The sequence below is a fragment of the Xenopus tropicalis genome, chromosome 5 (genome assembly GCF_000004195.4).
Source record: "Xenopus tropicalis strain Nigerian chromosome 5, UCB_Xtro_10.0, whole genome shotgun sequence".
NCBI lineage: Eukaryota > Metazoa > Chordata > Amphibia > Anura > Pipidae > Xenopus > Xenopus tropicalis.
The window spans coordinates 146496912-146521903 of NC_030681.2; the positions used below are offsets into that span (position 1 = coordinate 146496912).

Below are 24992 nucleotides of genomic sequence, written 5' to 3' on the forward strand. Positions count from 1 at the left end.
CACGGGCCGACTCTAGCTGCTGATATCTGTCCTTTAAGGTCCCCATACACGGGTCGATAGTCCCTTGGACCGATTCTGCAGCTAATCGGCCCATGTATGGGCACTACCGATGGGCCTGCCCGACCGATATCTGGCCTGAAATCGTCCAGAACTCGATCGGGAAGGTTAGAAAATCTAGTTGGATCGGGGACAGCATCGGCCCGATGATGCGGTCACCGGACTGACTTTGCCTATGCCCATCATTATAATTCGATCATTCAAATTAGCCTGGATTCTCCCGATATCGCCCACCCGTAGGTGGGGAATATCGGGAGAATATCCGCTCGTTGGCGACATCTCCAAGCAAGCGGATCTGCCAGTGTATGGGGACCGTTAGACCAATTCGGCAGCTTATCAGCCAGTGTATGGGCATCAATGACAGGCCTGCCCGGCTAGATATCAATCGGTCAGGTTTAAAAATTTAGTCGGATCAGGCAACACATTGGCTCGTTGATGTGGTCCCCAAACTGACTGTGCCAGGGCCAAATGACCAAATTAGCCTGATATCGCCCAGCCGTAGGTGGGGATATCGGGAGAAGATCTTAGCGTGTATGGCCACCTATACAGTGCAATACTGTACTCTGTACATTGAATTTGCAGACACAGTTACTATCTAGGTCTAAACTCACCTTTACAAAATTATCAGGGAAGGCGCCTCTTTTACCATTGACTTCACCCTCCAGCCAGCCATCCTCTTCCAGCTTGTTAACGTTCTTGATGACGTCTCCTACTCGTATCGTCAACTCGTCCTCATTTACAGCATCGTAGTCATATTCCACAATGTATTCCACTGAAACAACAGGAAAGATGAACACGTTAGCCATCTTTCTTACTAAAGACCTACGTATTTGCTTTTGACTAGTGGGACTCACTTCTGGCCCAGGAAGATCCGAGCATTTGGCGAGACTGCCAAGCCCAACATCAATACGTAATGCCGGCCATGTTAGCATGCAGGTATAACAATGTTGGTTTGTCAGTGGGTGCTCATCTAGCAATGGGTTACACAGATGGAACAATATCATAGCCAGTCTAAAGGGTAAGTATAAATATTGGCGTGATCACCGAGCACGGTCCCTGCTGCACCACATTCTATGAAGGAAATACAGTGAAATGAAAGAATGAGAGAGCGACAGGCAGATGTTTCCTCTCTATGAGCCCCGGCAGGGTGCAAAGAACCACAAGTGTGCGCTTGGGACGCAATATCCTGTTACACCTGGTATTCACTGCCGTAAATAATTCATACGCCAAGGTGTGAGGGTGCTAATAGCTCATCCAAACAACCTCGGACCCAATAGCAATACAACTGATAGATCATAAAAGAAAGAGAATGATCAGTGACCTGATTGGTCACCCGTGTGGTCATTAGTCAGTCCAGGACAACAGCAACCAACCAAACAAATTTATATTCCATCAGACCTTAGTACTTTGGCTCTTCATGCAAGTGACCGACTCCCCTAATATTCTACTGGCAACCATGCAGATCACTTGGTCCCATATCCAGCTTACCCTTTGTTAGATAAACGCAAGGCCAAACACAGTCAGCTAAAGCTCTTGCAGTCAGCAGCACAACTCACCGGTATTATCCTGCCACATTACTCTGCTTAGTGCCCACAAGTGAGGGTGGCAGACAATCAAATTCAGTGAGGGATGGCAGTCTGTTTGAACAGAGCTCATTGTGCAGTATCAACATCCAACAGGGAGGTCCAGCCATCCCATGGAATCCTAATCCCCCACCCAGACTGAAGCAAAGAATATCTAGCCAGAGGCACTATGGGCAAATTAAGTTAAAAAAAAAAAAACACAAAAAAAAAAGGTGGCTGCCCCCTAGAGGGTGCTTATTTGCTATGAGTGGCACAGTATAGGGGGTAAGATGGAGAACCAGTCTTGTTCGCATTATCCTTAGTGTCACAATGATATTCGCTGTGTGCACTGACTGGCCAATCGCCTGGCAGCACAGTAAAGAAAACAACGCGTTCCTATTGCTATTGGCGCAGTTTTGCTGGCACACCCAGTCACAGAAATAGCTGTGTGAATGCACCCAAATACTTGGATTGATCCAATCATTCAACCCTCAGGCAAATGCACCCAAGTACATGGATTGATCCGATCATTCAACCCTCAGGCAAATGCACCCAAGTACATGGATTGATCCGATCATTCAACCCTCAGGCAAATGCCCCTTTGCCCCTAGGGGATTTTTAAAGCAGTCCGAACAATGTCTAGCCAATTTTTGGCCAGATATGGGTTGGACGGGCCCAAGTGAGGGCCCCATACACTGGCAGCTAAGCCGCAGCTTTTATCAGCCCCTGTATGGCCACTATTACTCTAGGCCGCACACCACCAGTCCCTACTACTACTAAGTGCAAGTTAATGCCCATAGACAAGAGATGTGAGCAGTTCAATGTGCCAGAATATGGCCAGACACAGGTACTCATTCATATTTAAAAATAATGTAAAGTAGAATATTTTGGTAATGGAAAGTTTTATTTTTTGGCTCTGCCCGAAGTGGCGGCACAGACATAGCGTTACCATCCGGACGCGCCACTCACTGTCATGTCTGATAGGAAGAAAGCAACATGTATAATCTCTGCCTCACAACGGAAATAAATCTGTAACCACAAAAGCCACCGTTCAGCAAACACCATCCCATAACCCACCGCAGCAGCTTGCTATCAGCGGCCAGTGATTAACACCTAGTGAGCAATGGGTCAGACATGAGTATTCCTTCCTCTTTCTTCCCACAATGCACGTGCAATGCTCCCATAGCATGGTTACATGGGAATCAGGGCACTTGTTGAAATATATCTATAATATATGATTGACATAAATACACTTATAACAGGTATGGATGATTTATTTAAAAAAAGAATTAGGGTTTCATGTTCAATTTTGAAAGGACTTTTATTATACAACTTTGTGTGTGTGGGTGACTGGTCCAGGCCAAAGCCACAGTGACTAGTTCCAATACAAGGCACTATATAGAGAGAAGAGCAACCCAACCCATTAACGCAGGCGCTGCAACTAACAGCATTATTTGGCTGATTTCACCTTTAGCATACACTAGTGGTTCTGCCAGCCACACCCGGCCCCGCATACCTCCCATTCCAACCCTAACATGGCGCAAAGTGGCGCTTTCATGGCCTCCACAATCACAGAAAGAAACGTCAACAAAAACCATCATCAGATTTGGTGACTAGAAAGAAAAACATATTAATAATTATATATGTAAACAATAGAAGTACCCATTGATAACAATAGTTCCCTGATGTGCCGACAGCCTTGTGTGACTCACAAGTAATGCTACACGGTTTTTATCAACATGGGCCAATCACGTCAGTCAGCCGAGCATCAAACCTAATACAGCGTTGTACAAATCAACACAATATTTGGGACAATAAAGAACATCTTCATTGGGAAGCCAAACATGTGGCTCCTCCAGTCAGCAGCTTTTTGGCCTGTGTATGGGGCCTTTACTAATGGCCTAAAGGCAAAACCCCATGGAGCGACTTACTCACCCACGATAGACCTGGGTAAGCCTTTCGCATTGGTTCGGTTTCCTGCGGCATGCAACTTTGGCATGCAACCAAAGTGATGCAAAAGGCTTTCCACCAGCGACTGTCGTTGTCAGTGGAAACCCTTTTCGGAGCAGTAAGTTGCCTGCGAAAGCATTGATCTATGGAGGGCAAGTAAGTTGCTCTGTGGGGTCTTGCCCTAACTAAAGCTCCCCACAAGCGAGCAGATCTTCTACCGATAAAAGTGGGCGATACTGGGCGAATCCAGGCTAATTTCGATCGTTTGGCCCTGGGGTCAAATTATAACGACGGGTATAGGCAAAGTCGGTTCGGGCACCACATCAACGAGCTAATGCGGTCCCCGATCCGACTAAATTTTTGAACCTGCCCGATCGATATCTGCCCAATTTCAGGCCAGATATCGGTCGGACAGGCCCGTCGGTAGTGCCCATACACGGGCCGATTAGCTGCCGAATCGGCCTAAGGGACCCATATCAACAGCTAGAATCGGCCCGTGTATGGGGACCTTTACATCTTGCTGAAAACTCTCCAGATTCCTATTGGGCAGGTAAGAAGATCTCATTGGACGAGGATCGCATCAACATGGTGCTGCAGTCTTCTACCAACTGGTCTTTATACAATATGAGCGCTCATTGACCTAGCCAAATTACTTTACCAGCCCAATGTGGCCCAGCATGTTGGTGGCCGAATCAGGCAAAGACCTGTTTGTATGGCAACCAAGAGCAACGAGTGTGGGTGCTAGCATCTCAAATACAACCAGAGTTCATTAATTATGCCCAAAAGACAAGGCCTGTGAAATATTTAATGGTTATTGTTAAAAGACATATCAACCCCAAAAAAAGGTTTTTGCCTAATAAAAGAAAACATAATTCATGGCAACTTTCCAATATGAATTTATTCAAAAATTTCAGGGCTTTAAAAGCTATTTGTAAATGTAATTGCTGTAGAAAAAGCATTAGCTGAACTTCTGGTTGTTACTTTTTAAACAATGTTGCAAAGGTCTGTCTCCTCCAGCGAGTCAGGTCTGTCAGGCTGCTGCCTTGTGTTACATTGTTTCAACAGTCAGAGCCACCAGGGCAGGGAATAGAAAGGGACAAGCAAACACTACTTCTAATAGCAATTATACATACAAATAAGTCAAAAACCATTGCAAATTTGTAATGAATGTATATTGCAAAGTTGCTTAGAATTGTGTTTTCTTTTATTAGGCACAAACATTATATTCTGGGTTGACTTGTCCTTTAAATATATTCACAAAATGCTCAGGGGAGAAGAGACAAGCAGTATGGCAGCTCCTTCATGAATACTAATAAAATAATTGGGCAGCAAAGTCCCACATACTCACAGTGGGCCTCTTATAGTATTGTCTATGACACATGTAGAATCCCCCCCAAAGCAGGGCTACAGCCAAAATACTGCCACTTGCCATAGGTCGATGGGTGGCCACATATAAGGCACTCTCCTCCAGCTCAGTATTTATTCTTAGCCAAACAGATTTTGGTATTTGTTTTGTTTTCCTTCACATAAACACTGCATGGGTCACACACACACACCAGACAGGTTCTACTAGTTCTACACTAAGACAATTATTAACAGATTAGTATGGGTATATATATGGCCGTGGCCCCCAGCATGCCCAAGATCTCGGTAGATCTTGGATAGCTACTGTTTCAATTCAGCCCCCAAAAAATATCAGATAATGGAAAATCACAGATGCTCTAAAGGTCCCCATACACGGGCAGATCCGCTTGCTTGGCGATCTTCTCCCAATATCCCCACTTACGGGTGGGCGATATCGGGAGAATGCAGGATAATTCAGCCCTGGGACCAAACAATCAAATTATAACGACGGGCATAGCAAAAGTCGGTCCAGGGAGCCGATGCGGTCCCCGATCCGACTAGATTTTCTAACCTGCCCGATCGAGATCTGGTCGATTTCAGGCCAGATATCGGTCGGGGAGGCCCGTCGGTACTGCCCATATACGGCCCGATTAGCTGCTGAATCAGTCTAAGGGACCCATCAACAATCAACTTGATTTGATTGTGTTTCTAGGGCCAAACAATCAAATTACAATAATGGCTTTGAAGCCATCAGACCAAGGACCGCATCAATGAGCTGATGCCATGCCCAATCTGATGGTAAAATCAAACTTGCCCAATTGACACGGGCCGTTGGGGAAACCCATACACGGGCAGATAAGCTGCCAAATTGGTCTAAATGACTCGAACCGGCAGTTTAAATCTGCTCATGTATGGCCACCTTTAGGGACCACATCAACGAGCCGATGCAGTCCCCGATCCGACTAAATCTTTAACCTGTCTGATCGATATCTGGCCCATTTAAGACCAGAAATCGGTCGGGCATGGCCGTCGTTTCTGCCCCTACACAGGCCAATAAGTTGCCAAATTGGTCCAAGGGACCCATATCGGCAGCTACTATCGGCCTGTGTATGGCCACATTTAGTCTTTCCCCAAGATACGACGGCTGCCTGTGGGATGCTGGCAGTTGCAGGTTTAAAATATTTAAGGAGGTTAATATCTGATCTATTTCAGGAGCATTTTAGGTGCACCTATAAACTGGTTTGTTCTCCACCTTCCTTTTCTCTGGGGCTAATAAAACACACAGTAACGCCTGCCGCTGCCCATAATGACAGCTATGCTGTGATGCTGCAACACGAGAGTCACAATGAATATTCTTGCACTCTGACAGACCGGCCTTTGTTCTGCCCCAGAGCCTGATGTATTTGTGTGTTGCTTTAGCCTCACCCACCGTGTGTCAACAGCACAGACAGAGGTGCCTTGGAAGGGTTGTGCAAGGGCTACATTTTCCTGCTGCTCTGCCTGGTTCGGGAGTGACGTCGCCGCAGTCACAATGTCACTGTAACAGCAATGGCACGCGGCCCGATTCTGGGAGTGTTCTATGCTTTGTCCCGGTGCTAACGTGCAGCATTTTGTTCCACGAAACAGTTCCAATGGTGTACAGTAAGAATATCCATGGATGCGGGGATTGCCTAGTAATGCTGCCTAGGTCACACAACTTATAGAAACTATATTCTGACCCATCATGTATTGGTGGTTCTGGATGACATAACTCCTGGGTTCGTGATGTCATTTCTGGTTTTACAGTAGTCACTGGGCCACATATAAAATACTTGCAGGTTGGTATTATTATTATTGACATTTATTTATATAGCGCCAACATATCCCGCAGCGCTGTACAATAAGTGGGTTTCATACAATGGACATACAGAGTAACATATAAAGCAACCAATAACCGATACAAGAGGGGAAGAAAGCCCTGCCCAAAAGAGCTTACAATCTACAAGGAGACATACAGAGTAACATATAAAGCAATCAATAACCGATACAAGAGGTGAAGAGAGCCCTGCCCAAAAGAGCTTACACTCTACAAGGAGACATACAGAGTAACATATAAAGCAATCAATAACCGATACAAGAGGTGAAGAGAGCCCTGCCCAAAAGAGCTTACAATCTACAAGGAGACATACAGAGTAACATATAAAGCAACCAATAACCGATACAAGAGGGGAAGAGAGCCCTGCCCAAAAGAGCTTACAATCTACAGAGACTGGGTAGAGGGTTCCATGTAGGTCTGGGGGCAGGCTGTGGTTCAGCTCTTCCCAATAAGATCCTTGCAGGTCACTACATTCTAACACAAACTAGGACTATATTATACTCATAATAATATGACATACCCTTACACATGCTCGGATCAGAAATTCCTATATCAGTCCTGCGCATTGAGAGAATATGGCATGTATAGCAAAGCTGCAGAAACAGCAATTCCATAGCACAGGGTGACCAGCAGTGCCTGAAACTGGAAATCAATAATAATAATAATAATAATAATTAAGGCCAGCAGATAAGCTCTATGCTTCCCAATGCATTTTAGCTTTGATCAGCCCAAACCCAGCGCTCACCCCTGCCGGAGAGGCAGCTAACCAGAAGCAATCAGTTAGGGCCACACCCGTGTCCCCTTAGGCCTACACTTAAATAAACCTGGCTGTGTTGACAGTCTATTCCCATAAAACTGAAGAACCTTGGCTCTAATCGTTATCAGATAAATGTCTATCTGATACCGGGAGGGGCCCCGGCCCAAGGTGGGAGAGCGTGAGAAACACACAGCTACCTGGTTGCTAGGGTCACTGACCTTTAATTATGCCAGACTGGTATTCCAACCCTCGGCCTCGTTGCTAGGGTAAGGGGGGGGGGGATCTAGCGACATCATAAAACTTTCTATGCCATCCTTTCTAGACACAGGAGTTCTAGAGTGCCAGCTTTGGAGATTTGATACTTTTGGGTGACAAGTTACAACGGGAAAGTGCAAGTTGCCGGATCCCACAGCAGATTGCACCAGAACCAGCACAACCAAACGTACAGGGTTCCCATAATCACCAGACATAGAAATATAAAGACGTCTTAAAATAGCAGAGCGCACATCAGGCGAATCCCTGTAATGACAGAAAGTTAAATGGCAGGAATTAGCAGCGCGACGGAGCCATGTGACTGGGATATTCCGTAATACTGGTTTTTCCACTGACATTCAGTCTCCATATAACTGTCCCAGGGGCCCGGCACGATATTACTTACCCACACACAGGGAGATAGATTTAATCATCTTTTTTTTTCTGTAATTTGGATCTCCATAAAATAAGTCTACTAAAAAATCCTCCAGTTAGGATGAATTATACAAGTATAGCATCCGTCCAGAAACCCATTATTCAGAAAGTTACAAATTATGGGAAGGCTATTTCCTATAGACTCCACTATAAAAACATTATTCTAATTTTTTTAAAAGTAATTCCCTGTAATAATAAAACTGTACCTGTACTTGATCCCAACTAAGATATAATTACCCCTTATTGGGGGCAGAACAGCCCTATTGGGTTTATTTCATGGTTAAATGATTCCCTTTTCTCTGTAATAATAAAACAGTACCTGTACTTGATCCCAACTAAGATATAATTACCCCTTATTGGGGGCAGAACAGCCCTATTGGGTTTATTTCATGGTTAAATGATTCCCTTTTCTCTGTAATAATAAAACAGTACCTGTACTTGATCCCAACTAAGATATAATTACCCCTTATTGGGGGCAGAACAGCCCTATTGGGTTTATTTAATGGTTAAATGATTCCCTTTTCTCTGTAATAATAAAACAGTACCTGTACTTGATCCCAACTAAGATATAATTACCCCTTATTGGGGGCAGAACAGCCCTGTTGGGTTTATTTAATGGTTAAATGATTCCCTTTTCTCTGTAATAATAAAACAGTACCTGTACTTGATCCCAACTAAGATATAATTACCCCTTATTGGGGGCAGAACAGCCCTATTGGGTTTATTTCATGGTTAAATGATTCCCTTTTCTTAGTTGGGATCAAGTACAGGTACTGTTTTATTATTACAGAGAAAAGGGAATCATTTAACCATTAAATAAACCCAATAGGGCTGTTCTGCCCCCAATAAGGGGTAATTATATCTTAGTTGGGATCAAGTACAGGTACTGTTTTATTATTACAGAGAAAAGGGAATCATTTAACCATTAAATAAACCCAATAGGGCTGTTCTGCCCCAATAAGGGGCAATTATATCTTAGTTGGGATCAAGTACAGGTACTGTTTTATTATTACAGAGAAAAATAAAATCAGTTTTAAAAATTAGAATTTTTTGCTTACAATGGAATCTTTGGGATGGGTTTCCGGTAATTCGGAACCTTTTGGATACTGGGTTTCTGGATAACGGACCACATACCTGTATAAAGTGCCCCCTTGCAGCGGTTAATGCTCAATTGCTGTCAGGCTTAGTGGTGCCCCCTGGAAGTTGCCAGAGCACTAGAAAAAAAGTAATTTTTCTTGAAACACTTAAAAATAGAATGTTAGCTAACAGCATGTATTTTGAGGAAGGAAATGGGTATTTACAGTAACTGTTACACTTATCGCTCTGATTTAGAGTTCTGCAAATGAACCCGGCACAACATGTAAATGAGCATAGAGCCTATTAACAGCAGAAACAAAATAAATTTTATTATTTGCCCTTTTTGAGTTATTTAGTTTTTTGTTCAGCAGCTCTCCAGTTTGGAATTTCAGCAGCTATCTGGTTGCTAGGGTCTTATTCACATTAGCAACCAGGCAGTGGTTTGAATGGACTGGAATATGAATAGGAGAGGGCCTGAATAGAAAGATCCGGAATAATAAGTAAAAAGGATAATAAAATTGTAAGCTCGCGAACAAAAGATTTTTAGCCGTGGGGTCAGTGACCCTCATTTGAAAGCTGGAAAGATGTTGAGTGGAATGCAAATAATTAAAAAACTATAAAATAAATAAGTAGTGAAACAGGACATTCCATAACAAACTGAAAGTTAACCTAAAGGTGAACCGCCACTTAAAATATTCTAAGAGTGAATATTATCATTTGATGTTTGTTAGAGCAGTGATATCAGTCTTATATTGTAAGAAATAATATACCCCCAACTAAACTTCTTAAGGATAAAAGTCATGTCCAGCTTGGAAAGATAACTAATCTTATTTAAACCAGGCCTTTCATTTTCATCTAAATATCAATACTAAACTTCCAGGTGTCTGCGAATATTACTGTTCTATAACACTAAAAACGTATATACACATGTATATTATACAGGGTATTCATATTATAAATGGTGCTACTGATGTCAGTCATTTCATATGAATTGCTGAAATGTGTATTACTTCAAAGGCAGCTTGCAGCCTTTATATGGTCACAGAACCCCTCAGTGACTGCTAATATCCTTATCATTTACAGTAGGGCGTAGATTATCCCTTATAATACATGAGTGATACTCAGTGTTCCCTGTATTACTCAGCCTGCAGCCTTGTGCCTTTATATGGGCACAGAACCCCTCAGTGACTGCTAATATCCTTATCATTTACAGTAGGGGGTACATTATCCCCTATAATACATGAGTGATACTCAGAGTTCCCTGTATAACTCAGCCTGCAGCCTTGTGCCTTTATATGGTCACAGAACCCCTCAGTGGCTGCTAATATCCTTATTTACAGTAGGGGGTACATTATCCCTTATAATACATGAGTGATACTCAGAGTTCCCTGTATAACTCAGCCTGCAGCCTTGTGCCTTTATATGGTCACAGAACCCTCAGTGACTGCTAATATCCTTATCATTTACAGTAGGGGGTACATTATCCCTTATAATACATGAGTGATACTCAGAGTTCCCTGTATAATTCAGCCTGCAGCCTTGTGCCTGTATATGGGCACAGAACCCCTCAGTGACTGCTAATATCCTTATCATTTACAGTAGGGGGTACATTATCCCTTATAATACATGAGTGATACTCAGAGTTCCCTGTATAACTCATGCCTTATGGCTGCAGCGCATTATTCTCTATGTATTTTACAAAACAAGTTCTTTAATTCCCTATATTAGTTCTTACATTGCCTCCACTGAAATAGTGAGCCACACAAAAAGCGGAGCCACTGGAATGCAATGTTTGGCACCCTGTTAGTGTATAAGTGCAGAGGCAGCAGCTAACTAGTGCCACGTATGGGGAGCGTAGCATCCAAACCGAGCCTGGGCAGACTGGCAACAGCTACTTTGAAACACGCTGCAGCTTTCAGTATCCTCAGTATCAAGCCAAAGCAAAAGTAGGAAATAATCTTATTTGTGCAAATTACAGAAAGATCCCATATCCAGATAACCCCAGATCCCGCACATTTTGGATTATAGATCTTATACCTGTACTAGCACCAATATATATGCAACACAAACATGAAAGTTGAAAATTTTTCAACTAGGATTCAATTAGGATTCAGATTCGGTATTCGGCCGAATCTTTCATGAAGGGTTCAGCCGAATTCCAAAATAGTGGATTTGGTGCATCCCTACCTATAAGGGTGAAGACACACTGAGCTACTAGTAGCAGCTACTTTTTCACAGCTACTAAATGCCAGAAAATACCCTGCCATAGACAATACTGAGAATTGCCTCAGCTAAAACACATGTAGAGACAATTATCAGTAAATGATCAGCATTGTCTGTTTTAGTAGCCATGACAAGTAGCTGCTACTAGTAGCTCTGTGTGTCTTCACCCTTACAGTACAAACATGACATTTCCAGGTTTGTGAGTCTGTTTATTGCCCCCCAAGAGGTTAATCATGAAACAAACACGTGTGCCATTAAACTGCAGGACTGTAACAAGCAGTGTGTATTTACAGGGCTATAAACCAGGTACCTACTCACATGATACACATAAAATTGCATTTCAGATTTATAATACAATAAAGAACACTTGACACATGAACATAAGGAAGCAAGTTATAAATACTTGTTACATTAGAGAGCGGGGAACATTACGGGGCAATAACTATCGGCTGGCCTACTCTAGGTCCCTAATGTCAATGAGGTAAGGCAGAATAGGGTTAGGCAGTATAAACTACAGGTAAAGGGTGTGTGTGTATATATATATGTTCCTTTTAATCCATGTGTTCTGTGTGCTTGTATATTTTGAGGCCAGCATGTACTGGTTTGCCTTTAAAGGGGACACTGTGCAAAAAAACATTATATTAAAACATTATTTTGCCCAGTCCTGCGCTTAAGGGCAAATGCCCATACCTAGTGCACTCTTACCTTCCAATTTGTGCCTGTATGTTACCCAACCACTTAGACTGTAAGCTCTACGGGGCAGGGACCTCCTTCCTACTGTGTCTCATACCACATGGCACTTATTCCCTGTGCATTTATATTTATTTATTGTAATTATTTATTGTAACACTTGCCCTCCTTGTATGTAATTGTGTATATTGTAAGATTGTACATCGCTGCGTATCCTAGTGGCACTTTATAAATAAAGTTACATACATACTGTGCATTATACTTTTTTAAATACAGGGAAAAAAAAAAGCTGTGTTTTGTGCTGATTTATTGGAAAATTCTCCAAAAACCCTACTGGTTCCCCCCATCTGTGTCACTTCCTGCTGCCTCCTTTCCCAGGCACTCAGCACATCACAGTGTAGGATAAGAACCAATCAGCAGCTAGGCTGACCTGATAGGGAACCGAAGCCTGTCTTTGCCTGTGTGACTGCAGGGCTGTGATTGGCTATCCCTATTTACTGTGCCTGCTCGTTTGAAACATGGACAGGGACTATAGCAAATCAATGGGAAGCCCCAACAAAGGGGCAATAAAGATAATGATCATTTATAGCACCATATATTATTCATTATTGCCTATAAGATTAGGAGGGGGTTCAGTTAAGCTACACAGACCCTTTAGATTAACTTTTAGTATAGAATGGCCTATTCTAAGCAACTATTCAGTTTAATTATTTCCCTTCCTACTCTGCCTTTTTGCTGCTTTCACATAGGGTCACTGACCACGGCAGCCAAAATTCTGTTGCTCGGTGAGGCTACAATTTTACTACTTTTCTATCAGGCCCTCTGCTGTTCTTTTTTCGGTCTCTCATTCAAACCACTGCCTGGTTGCCAAGGTAAATAGGAACCCAGCAACCACAGCAACCACTGAACAAAAAAAAAAAAAAAACACAGAAAATATCACTGTCTATGTCAAACTAAAAGTTAACATAAAGGTTAACTAGCCCTTTTTAATTGCCCTGATCGTGGGGATAAGAAAACTTAAAAGCATGAAAAGAATTCAGTTCTTAGGGCACAGGCACACTAAGTGGATAGATTCCTTCCGCAGATATTATTATAGAGGTGGAGAATCCACTCTTATGCGCACACTCCTGGCGCCCGGCATCAGGCTGTGAATTGTCTGTGTATTGGCACAGAAACGCCAATGTATGGATCTTCATGCCAATATCTGCTCCATGTAGCTCCACGCAGACAGCCTGTTAATGTGCGTAAGAGTGGATAGTAGTATGCCTGTGGCCCTAAAGCCTATGGCACATACAGTGTTTTGATCAGCGCACATTGGAATGGAACCTTTCAGTGGATTTACATTCATAGATTGCAAGCTCTCGGAGACAGGGACGTTGTGTCTGCAATTACTCAGCTATTATACTTAACACAACTTGAGGGGCATTCAGTGTGTATTCTCCCAACCCAAAACAAACACAGGTTGAAAGGAGCAAGCCCTGCTGTGTACATAGATAAGGCCGGGCTATGAAAACAAAGCAGCACAAGTACCCAGATGAAAGGTGAGCACGCAAGCTCAGGAGTTATATACACAAATACAATATATACATACATACATACATACATAGCAGCTGCACAGACTGTGGCCAAACCACAAGGAAATAAGCCCCTATCTGACTGGTGCTGAAGGGAAGGATACGATCACATTCACTGTTAAGGTGGCCATACATGCTAAGATCCGCTTGCTTGGCGACCTCACGATATCCCAATATCCCCACCTACGGGTGGGCGATATTGGGCTAATTTGGTCATTTGGCCCTGTGGCCAAACTATCGAATTAGAACGACGGGTATAGGCGCAGTCGGTTCAGGGACCATATCAAGGAGCCAATGCGGTCCCTGATCCGACTAAGTTTTTAATCTTGCCCGATCAATATCTGGCTGATTTCAGGCCAGATATCAGTCGGGCAGGCCCGTCGGTAGTGCCAATACACAGGCTGATAAGCTGCCGAGTTGGTCTAAGGGACCCATATTGGCAGCTAGAATTGGCCCCTTTATGGCCAGCTTTAAGGTAAGAACCCACAGAGCGGTTCACTCGCCCGTAATAGATCTCTGTTATCACATACGACTTAAACAGGCCATACATGGACCAATATTATCGTACAAATCCTCACTTCGTACGACAGGAGGAAACTTCCCGCAAGTTCAGATTCGAAGGGCTTTTGACCGGCGACTTTTGTTACCATTCCGTGGCTCCTTACCCTTAGGCTGATGTCCCATGGAGAGATTTAGTCGACCGTGATAGATCCCTGGTGGATAGGCCTACGCATCGCTTTGGTTTCCAAAGTTACCTGCACGAGCAATTTTGGAAAACCGAAGCGATACGTAGTCCTATCCACCAGGGATCTGTATTGTTGCTGGCGGAAAGGCATTTCAGAGAGATTAGTTGCCTGCGGTAGCACGGGCGACTAAATCTCTCCATGGGAGATCAGCTTTGATGATGTAATCAGGTGATGTAGCAAAATCTAGGAAAGCATGATGTCATACATGCGTGTGCATACAAGTATGTCTGTATTGGGTGTATTTCTACTCCACAAAGATAAATTCTAATTTCACTGAAATGAGAAGATGTCACCATAACCCCTTTCCTATTGCAAGGAGGGAGGGGGGGGAATTAAAGGGAAACTCCACCCAAACACAACTTAAGGAGGCCATACACGTTACAATTAGTGGTTTGTTTATCCACTAACATTGAGAGCTGAATTGTCAGATATGCAGGTAAAAACAAAGGAATTCTTAGCCCTATCTGCCACTTCAGCAGTAACGTTTGCTGATGTTGGGGCAACTTCAAAGGAGTCCAATCAAAATTTTCAGTCCTGCCCGATTAACAAGACAACTGATATCTGTCGCCTCGTCTCCCACCAGACACGCACTGATTATCGTGCAAACGTTGTTTTGCACAATTATATTGGATGCGTGTATGGCCACCTTACAAGTTTTTGAGAGAAAAAAAATAAATTTAAAGCAACTCTGCAATATAGATCAATTAAAGAATATGCAGCCTTTTCATGATACTCAATGTAATATGGTTTGGAACAGTTCCCTAAGCCCCACCCCCTGTTCCCCTGCTGATCTGGCTGGCTACTTTGTGACAAAAATGTAACAGTAGTCGCCTGTCCTCAGCCTAAATTTAGCCTGTATCCTCCCAATCCCGTAATTCCCTGCTGCACACGTGATGCCAATAAGGAAAGGAAGTGCAATGCATTGTGGGTTATGTAGTTCCTGCATGCTGTCTGTAAGCTGTGGAGAAGTTGTTACAATCTGTAACATCAGTGTTTTAGTCCCTCCTCCCCTGCCAGGATTTTCAAATGATGCCGAAGAGAGGACCTGTTTTGCAGCTGGATTTCAGCATATATTCATACTTTTTGAAGGACCATATTACAGTGAGGTATATTAGGGGGTAGGGATGCACCAAATCCACTATTTTTAGATTCAGACAGATCCCGAATCCTTCATAAAAACATCAGCGTTTATGTGATTATGAGGATTTGGTTCGGCCGAGAATATGGTTTGAAAGTCGGGAGTTCCCCCTTCAAGGATCTTTGTATCCTAATCCTTAAGATTTAATGTGGTTGACTGTCCAATTGTCTGCCAATGTGTGGGTCCCCCGATTCCACAGATTGTCCTTTCGTTCTATCAGGTCACAGTCGGTAGAATGAACATCTGACATGCCAATGCCCCTTTATGGTGTGTGGGTATTAACTTAACCACAATCATTATGGAAATCCCCCAAATGTACAGATCTTGTCAATGTAAGGAAGCCCCATGGCGCCCAGTCATTGGCTCTGCCGTGTCAGCAGTTTCTCCATCAGTGGAACAAACCACAGGGGTGAAGTGGGTGAGTATCTACTGACCTAAAGAAACCCATGTAGGGGATGCTCCTGCGTTTCACTGATAAGCAGTCCCCCCAGGTTGCTGGGAATTGTGGGAAGGCACCAAGCAGAAGGGAGAATGAGTGTTTGCTAAAAATTCAGGGACAAAGCGCCTAAAATGAAATGAAATGTGTGGCCCCCAATCCCAGGGAGCAGATATTGCCTTGTATATATAGGCCTGCGGCAGCCCTTGCACAGACATGCCCTTAGCTCACGCTCCGCTCCACAGGCAAGTCCCTATATGTATCCAGCACCCAGGAATTTAGCCACCCACGGATCCTCACAATTTAACCCTCTGATTGGCACAGAGGGAAAGCAGGAAAGGAAACAACTGACAAGGTTCAGCTTCTTTCCTAACTTCCCGGCCAGATGACACTATAAATCCAATGTGTTCCCTGAGTGGGGTTTCACAGGGATGCGCACCGAAGGCTGCTCTCTAATTAGCAATATTATTAGCCAGGCTAACGGGCTGCTCCCCATGTACAGCCCCCCAGGCAAACAAGTCTGACTTCAGCCCATATGCAGGCCAGCCTGGCAAACATCTGCGTGCATTTTGGCTAACTCCAGCACAGCCTGCTCTCCTTCCCAGAAAGTTCCTACTAGCGAGCAGTTGCAGGTTAGTCTTGGGTGCGAGTCTCCCCTATCCGTAGGTGGGGATATCGGGAGAAGGCCCGCTCGCTTGGCAACCTGGCCAAAACGAGCAGGTCAGTGTATGGCCACCTTTAGAAGCAGTGGTGCATGTAGGAGTAGCGCATGGAGCGAGATGCAGGGTGCAGGTCCTGCGATGGGAACATTTTGCGGATTAGGGTCAAGGGCAGGTTAAGTTTATGCTGCAAAATATAGCGCCCCATAGATCATATGCCAATGTGGAAATTCTCTCATCACAACACAGTGCCAGTCTAACACACTTTTATCTTGCATCTCTACACACTGCCAGCCTAGCGCCCCATAGCTCCCATCTCTACACACTGCCAGCCTAGCGCCCCATAGCTCCCATCTCTACACACTGCCAGCCTAGCGCCCCATAGCTCCCATCTCTACACACTGCCAGCCTAGCGCCCCATAGCTCCCATCTCTACACACTGCCAGCCTAGCGCCCCATAGCTCCCATCTCTACACACTGCCAGCCTAGCGCCCCATAGCTCCCATCTCTACACACTGCCAGCCTAGCGCCCCATAGCTCCCATCTCTACACACTGCCAGCCTAGCGCCCCATAGCTCCCATCTCTACACACTGCCAGCCTAGCGCCCCATAGCTCCCATCTCTACACACTGCCAGCCTAGCGCCCCATAGCTCCCATCTCTACACACTGCCAGCCTAGCGCCCCATAGCTCCCATCTCTACACACTGCCAGCCTAGCGCCCCATAGCTCCCATCTCTACACACTGCCAGCCTAGCGCCCCATAGCTCCCATCTCTACACACTGCCAGCCTAGCGCCCCATAGCTCCCATCTCTACACACTGCCAGCCTAGCGCCCCATAGCTCCCATCTCTACACACTGCCAGCCTAGCGCCCCATAGCTCCCATCTCTACACACTGCCAGCCTAGCGCCCCATAGCTCCCATCTCTACACACTGCCAGCCTAGCGCCCCATAGCTCCCATCTCTACACACTGCCAGCCTAGCGCCCCATAGCTCCCATCTCTACACACTGCCAGCCTAGCGCCCCATAGCTCCCATCTCTACACACTGCCAGCCTAGCGCCCCATAGCTCCCATCTCTACACACTGCCAGCCTAGCGCCCCATAGCTCCCATCTCTACACACTGCCAGCCTAGCGCCCTATAGCTCCCATTTCTACACACTGCCAGCCTAGCGCCCCATAGCTCCCATCTGTACACACTGCAAGCCTAGCGCCCCATAGCTCCCATCTCTACACACTGCCAGCCTAGCGCCCTATAGCTCCCATTTCTACACACTGCCAGCCTAGCGCCCCATAGCTCCCATCTGTACACACTGCAAGCCTAGCGCCCCATAGATCCCATCTCTACACACTGCCAGCCTAGTGCCCCATAGCTCTCATCTCTACACACTGCCAGCCTAGTGCCCCATAGCTCTCATCTCTACACACTCCCATATACACAGTCAGACTCAGACCTCTCCTCCAGCACACATATACACAGTCACATTTAGAGAGCTCCCATATACACAGTCACATATAGAGAGCTCCCATATGCAGTCACATTTAGAGAGCTCCCATATGAATGCACAGTCACATTTAGAGAGCTCCCATATGAATGCACAGTCATTTAGAGAACTCATATACACAGTCACATTTAGAGAGCTCCATATACACAGTCACATATAGAGAGCTCCATATACACAGTCACATATAGAGAGCTCCCATATACAGTGTCACATTTAGAGAGCTCCCATATGAATGCACAGTCACATTTAGAGAGCTCCCATATGAATGCACAGTCACATTTAGAGAGCTCCCATATGAATGCACAGTCACATTTAGAGAGCTCCCATATGAATGCACAGTCACATTTAGAGAGCTCCCATATGAATGCACAGTCACATTTAGAGAGCTCCCATATGAATGCACAGTCACATTTAGAGAGCTCCCATATGAATGCACAGTCACATTTAGAGAGCTCCCATATACACAGTCACATTTAGAGAGCTCCCATATGAATGCACAGTCACATTTAGAGAGCTCCCATATATACACAGTCACATTTAGAGAGCTCCCATATATACACAGTCACATTTAGAGAGCTCCCATATATACACAGTCACATTTAGAGAGCTCCCATATGAATGCACAGTCACATTTAGAGAGCTCCCATATACACAGTCACATTTAGAGAGCTCCCATATGAATACACAGTCACATTTAGAGAGCTCCCATATACACAGTCACATTTAGAGAGCTCCCATATACACAGTCACATTTAGAGAGCTCCCATATGAATGCACAGTCACATTTAGAGAGCTCCCATATGAATGCACAGTCACATTTAGAGAGCTCCCATATATACACAGTCACATTTAGAGAGCTCCCATATATACACAGTCACATTTAGAGAGCTCCCATATATACACAGTCACATTTAGAGAGCTCCCATATATACACAGTCACATTTAGAGAGCTCCCATATGAATGCACAGTCACATTTAGAGAGCTCCCATATGAATGCACAGTCACATTTAGAGAGCTCCCATATACACAGTCACATTTAGAGAGCTCCCATATATACACAGTCACATTTAGAGAGCTCCCATATGAATACACAGTCACATTTAGAGAGCTCCCATATGAATGCAGACACAGTCTGGGCAAGCCATGCTCACATAAGAAGCCCAATTACAGAGCCACAAATGCAGCACACATCCAGCTATGGCGCCCCCTAGTGACAGAGAAACTTCCCAGGTTGGGGCGCTACTTCCCTGGATCCCTTGGGCAGCCTGTGACAGCCCCGGCTGATGGGAGCTACAAGCCCACCCCGCACCTCAGGGTAAATAAGGCCACCCTGGGCCCCGCACTCTCTAGTTCAACTACAACTCCCACAATCCCAGGAGTCCTTGCTGTAAGTTTAGCTGAGCAACAGCTGGAGAGCCACAGGTCAGTCACTACCGTGCGCCCCCCTCCCAGGGAACCCCCAGGGTAACTCACCCATGCTGCCCGGATCTCTTCCACCCCGGCAAGGGGGGCTGTCACTCTCCGGCCTCTGGCTTCCCGGGCTCCGTCTCTCCCCGCCGGCAGCCTACGCCCATCCAAATGCCAGACAACTCTCCAACCCTGCCCAGCCCTCGGCGGTAACCTCTCACCCTCTCTGCCCAGTTCCCTAGCACCCGAGCACCGGGCTACACAACCGCGTACGCCAACTCGGAGCCCAGCTAAGCCATGTGACCCTCCTCGGCCAATCACAGGCCGATCCCTCTCTCCGGCTCTTTTCCTCTGATCCCAGTCAGGGAGAGCTCAGTCCGGCCGCTGGGGCTGTTGCCAGGTAGGGTGACGCTGGTGGGCGGGAACTCGGAGACACTCCCTTTCCTTCCCTGAAACCGTACAGTTTCTGTTACATGAGTCTAATGGCTGCCTGGCTTCATGTTGTGTGTTACTGATAGGCCTTTACATGTGTCCCAATGAGGCAATATTGTTGTCAGTGTGGTCTGGGTTAGGGTAGGCAGGCATGGTGTGTGCCCAGGGGGGAAGCACAGGAGCCTGCACTCTATACTATAGCTGGGGGATGTGAGTGGGCACAATAACATGTATATGGCGGTGCCCTAGAGTGGGTGAGGGTCCAGTCTCTCCCTGAGGTCTCACTTGGCAGCTGTGGGTAATGCTGAGTGGCGCGCGCCAAGGGGGCCTGTTTATTGTGCTGTGTAAAATGAATGGCAAATTCTACTGGTATTTTCCATAAGTTACGGCAGAAGAAAAAAATGTTATTTTTTTAGGTAGCGAACTGTCTAATTGTGTCACTTTGTCTTTATACAGCATAATAAATGGGCCCCAGGGGTACTAACCCTATACACTACTCCCAGGCTGGCAGTCTGTAGCTTCTGGCCATAGACAGTCGCTATTTAGTGGGCAGTAGGGATGTAGCGAACCTCACAAAAAAAGTTCGCGAACCCGTTCGCGAACTTCTGCCAAAAAGTGCGAACTTTGCGAACCCCATAGACTTCAATGAGAAGGCGAACTTTAAAACCTAGAAAAGCCATTTCTGGCCAGAAAACTGATTTTAAAGTTGTTTAAAGGGTGCCACGACCTGGACAGTGGCATGCCGGAGGGGGATCAAGGGCAAAAATTTCTCTGAAAAATACGTTGTTGACACAGCGTTGCGTTTTGTGCTGTAAAGGGCAGAAATCACACTACATTTCTAAACTTGTGTAATAAACTGCTTTTACAAGGACTATTGGGTTACAGCAGATGAGATCAGCAGGACAGCTGCCCACAGCAGCTACATACAGAGCAGTAGAAAGTAGATTACTAGTCAGCAAAGCTACCTAAACTGTCCCTCAAACCCCTGCACAGCTCTCTCCCTATGCTAACTCATCAAGCACACACGGGCAGAATGTAAAATGGCTGCTGGGCTTTGGTTTATATATGGAAGGGAGTGGTCCGGGGGTGGTCCAGGAGGGAGAGCTGCCTGATTGGCTGCCATGTATCTGCTGGCTCTGGGGGTAGAGGTCAAAATTTGGCTCCAGCTAAGGCGAACCCAAATTTGCGAACATCGCTAAAAGTTCGCGAACTTGCGAACACCCAATTTTCGTGCGAATTAGTTCGCCGGCGAACAGTTCGCTACATCTCTAGTGGGCAGTGGGGGGGTATTGGAATTCCAGGGCCTATTTTGAATCCCAGTCTAGACCTACGTACACTCCTTGGTGGAGCTTTAACTGCTTTGCTTAATGGCCCTGACTATTTGTTTATAGGGTCCCTCATAATCGACTGATTTAAGGTGGCTGCCCATCTGGCACCCATGTATGGGGACCCGCAACAGGCCTACCTGACCAATATCTGGCCTAAAATTGATCAGGCAGGTTTGATTTTCTCATCGGATTGGGGACTGCATCAGCCTCACGTCCTATTCCCATCATTGTAATTTGAGTTTTTTAGGGACCTATAGGGTTAACAATCCCTACAGCTTTAAACCCCTACATTCCTTATTTCACTGGAAATTTCCTTATTATTTCCTTATTATTGGCCCATAAGGCTTATGGCCACTTCCTGCACACTCTAATATAGTGTTTAGCAGAGCAGGGGGTGCATCTTCCTCAGGTGATGTTCTGAGGCTGGGATCAACAAGGCCCCAGTAAAGCATTGTACCCCAGAGGGACAATTACCTTTGGAGAAGTTGGGGATCAGGGACCCAACAAACGAGGATTAATAAGTGCAGGATATTTTGTGTAATAGCACTTTCTAGGATCGTGAGACAGTCAGCTTTAGTTAGCAAGAGCAGGTTTATGGCTCCAACCAGGAGAGATAGCTGGGAGTAGTCTCCTTTACAGGCTCTGCTGCCTTAGTGAAGGGGATGCAGTACTGAGAAGGGTATCAGGCATTGTCTTCTCCCTGATCCACGTCTGCTGTTTGGGATCCGTGTGCGTATGTACAATGGCTTGCTCTGTTTTGAACCTGCCATTTCATTTGCTCTACCTCGGTATTGTGAGCATTGCATAACCCTGAATTGATTTGTCTTGGACAATAAACCTAGCTCTGTTTGAGTATGCTGCAAAAGAACTTCCGGCGTTCTCTGGCAGTGGGAGGTGTAGTTCAACAACGCCCTCTATAATCATCCTTTAACATAGCGAATGCCCATCCTTTGAAAGAGAATCCAATGCACTAGCCTATCACTAGATGGACTTGTCTGTATTACAGCCAAAAAGGGGTTACATTTTGCCGCCCAAGAGCTAATCAATCTAGACATTATCCACCTTAGGTGGGCATATTTGTGGAAAAATCACCAAACAAGCTGATCTTATAGTGTATGGCCACCCTTAAGCTGGCCATACACGTGGCGATCTCACGATGTTTCGTACGACCGTCGGTCGCACGAAACATCGTCAGATCCGCCACACACCATTCAGGGCTGAATCGGCAGGTAAGGAGGTAGAAACAATAGGATTTCTACCTCCTTCTGCCGATTCAGCTCTGAAGGGAGAATTTTGGTCAGGCGCCTTCTATGGCGCCCGATCAAAATTTTCTAACTTGGCCGATCGGCGAGCCGACCGATTTCAGCAGCTTCCTGCGATATCGGTCGGCTCGCTGACATGCCATACACGCACCGATTATCGTACGAAACGAGGTTTCGTACGATAATATCGGTGCGTGTATGGCCACCTTTAGGCTGAAGACGCACAGAGCTTCTAGTATCAGCTACTTGTCACAGCTACTAAAAAGACAATGCTGATCATTTACTGATAATTGTCTCTATGTGTGTTTTAGCAGAGGCAATTCTCAGTATTGTCTATGGCAGGGTATTTTCTGGAGTTCAGTAGCTTTGAAAAAGTAGCTGCTACTAGTAGCCCAGTGTGTCTTCACCCTTACACTTTCATTCGTTCCCACATTTGATACCACAGGCGAGATCACCTGACATCCCTGAACAAAAGCCACAGCTCCTCTTCACGTGAAGCATGAAGCCGGCTCTCTCATGTATGGCCACTCATATGGTATCTGTCAATTTGGCCTGTGCCACTCAGTGAGATACCACAGGGTACTGGCCAATGTATATCAGCCACAACATTAAATTTGCAGGGTAGTGACATTCATAAGAGAAGGGTAAATCCCTACTCTTCTCCAGACAAAGGTCTGTATGCCATGCGTCTTTCTGGTTTGCTTCCAGTGGGCAAGGAAATCCTAAGCTTGATGCCATTTGGGTACATGGGTTGTATGAAATGTGCCTGTGTTTTATAGACAGTCCCTTCCACTGATATTGTATTCCCATATGATTAATGACACAGTGTAAAGCTCTTTAACTTACTTCTGCATATCTAGAATTCCGGTTATGAAATATATTTGTCTATGGATCAGAAAGCTGTATTCGCAGGTCAGCAAACCGGAAAAAGACTTAGGGTTTGCATAGTTTATGCCAATATAACATGGAAATGCCGCAATGCAATAAGGTGCCTTATGTCCATAGGTAGCAGCCACTTGTTACTGACTAGAAATAAGATTTATTGTTATTACAGCTAACAATGAAACCTCTAGCCAGTAGCAGCTACTAATCTCATGTAACAAAGAAACCCCCTAACTTGCAGTGGTAAATACGCTCTCTATACCATACCCCCAATCATCATCTCTGGAATATCTCTGGAAACTCAGTCTAACTCAAAATTTCTTTAAGCAAAAACTTACTAATGATTATTGCATGTGTTGTCGTCATCCGAACTGGTTCAACTGGTCACACCTCAAGCTTCATCCACTGCTTGTAGTTCATTATGGGCCCTTTGTGTTTGAGCCATCCCTGCCCCTTGGTGTCCTTCTGAAATCGTCCCAGTGGTGGGTACCCCCGGGTATGATACTGACCTGTCGTAAAGCCACTTTCCAATTATCAGGCTCATTGTGCTACATAATAGAACTCCAGTAAAGAATCCCTGTTCCTGCAGCTGTTTGTAAAACCAGTATGGTGTCATAAATCTCAACTGGACTGCTCAAGGTGGGTGACTATGAAGTTATATAAGGAATACTGTTGTGGGAAAACATGTTTTTAGGTAATAGAGAAAGTTAGCAGCTCCCAGTTGGTATCAGAATAGCACTCAATAGTAAGAAATCCAAGTCCGGCTTGGGACTCCTCCAGTTACATGGGAGTAGGAGAAACAATAGGTTAGCTGAAAGCAGTTCTAATGTGTAGCGCTGGCTGAAAGCTCAGACTCCGGCACAATGCACTGAGATGGCGCCTACACACCAATATTACAGCTACAAATACATTTATTGGTTCAAGAATAAAATGTTAAATGGCAGAGTGAATTATTTGCTATGTAACAGTGTCATTTAGAAATAAAAATCATGACAGTATCCCTATTATATATTGTAGACCAGGGGTGGGCAAACTACGGCCCGCGGGCCACATCCGGCCCCTTTGCCTTTTTAATCCGGCCCGCCGCCGACGCCAAGTCTCATCACGTGAGACTTGGTGTCATTGGCGTGCCGGAATTAAAGAGACGAAGGGGGCCCGCCCTGGCCCGGTCCGGCCCGGGGGTGAGTAAATGTGGCCCGTGAGCCAAAAAGTTTGCCCACCCCTGTTGTAGACCCATGGTATGCCCATACAACACCCTCTGTTCCAGGCTCAGCACAACCCATTCATACATAATGTACAGTGTTTTTTCTCATTCACTGAATAGAGGGTGTGTGGCTAAAAGAGGCAGTGACCGAGACTGCATTGTAACAGCTGTTAGAGCACACTTTAGGGGTCATATAGGTCTCTTAAACACAGGCAT

General features: G+C 45.3%; 1 protein-coding gene across 1 annotated transcript in view; it reads right to left on the bottom strand.

Moving 5' to 3' along the window:
* cd2ap (CD2-associated protein) overlaps window positions 1-19944 on the bottom strand; it is a 69920-nt gene extending 49976 nt beyond the window's left edge. Inside the window, 2 exon segments of the mRNA NM_001127963.1 lie at window positions 669-829; window positions 19735-19944. Of these exon segments, the coding sequence (NP_001121435.1) occupies window positions 669-829; window positions 19735-19738 (165 nt within the window). The 5' untranslated portion in view covers window positions 19739-19944.
* Between the last annotated feature and the right edge of the window lie 5048 nt (window positions 19945-24992).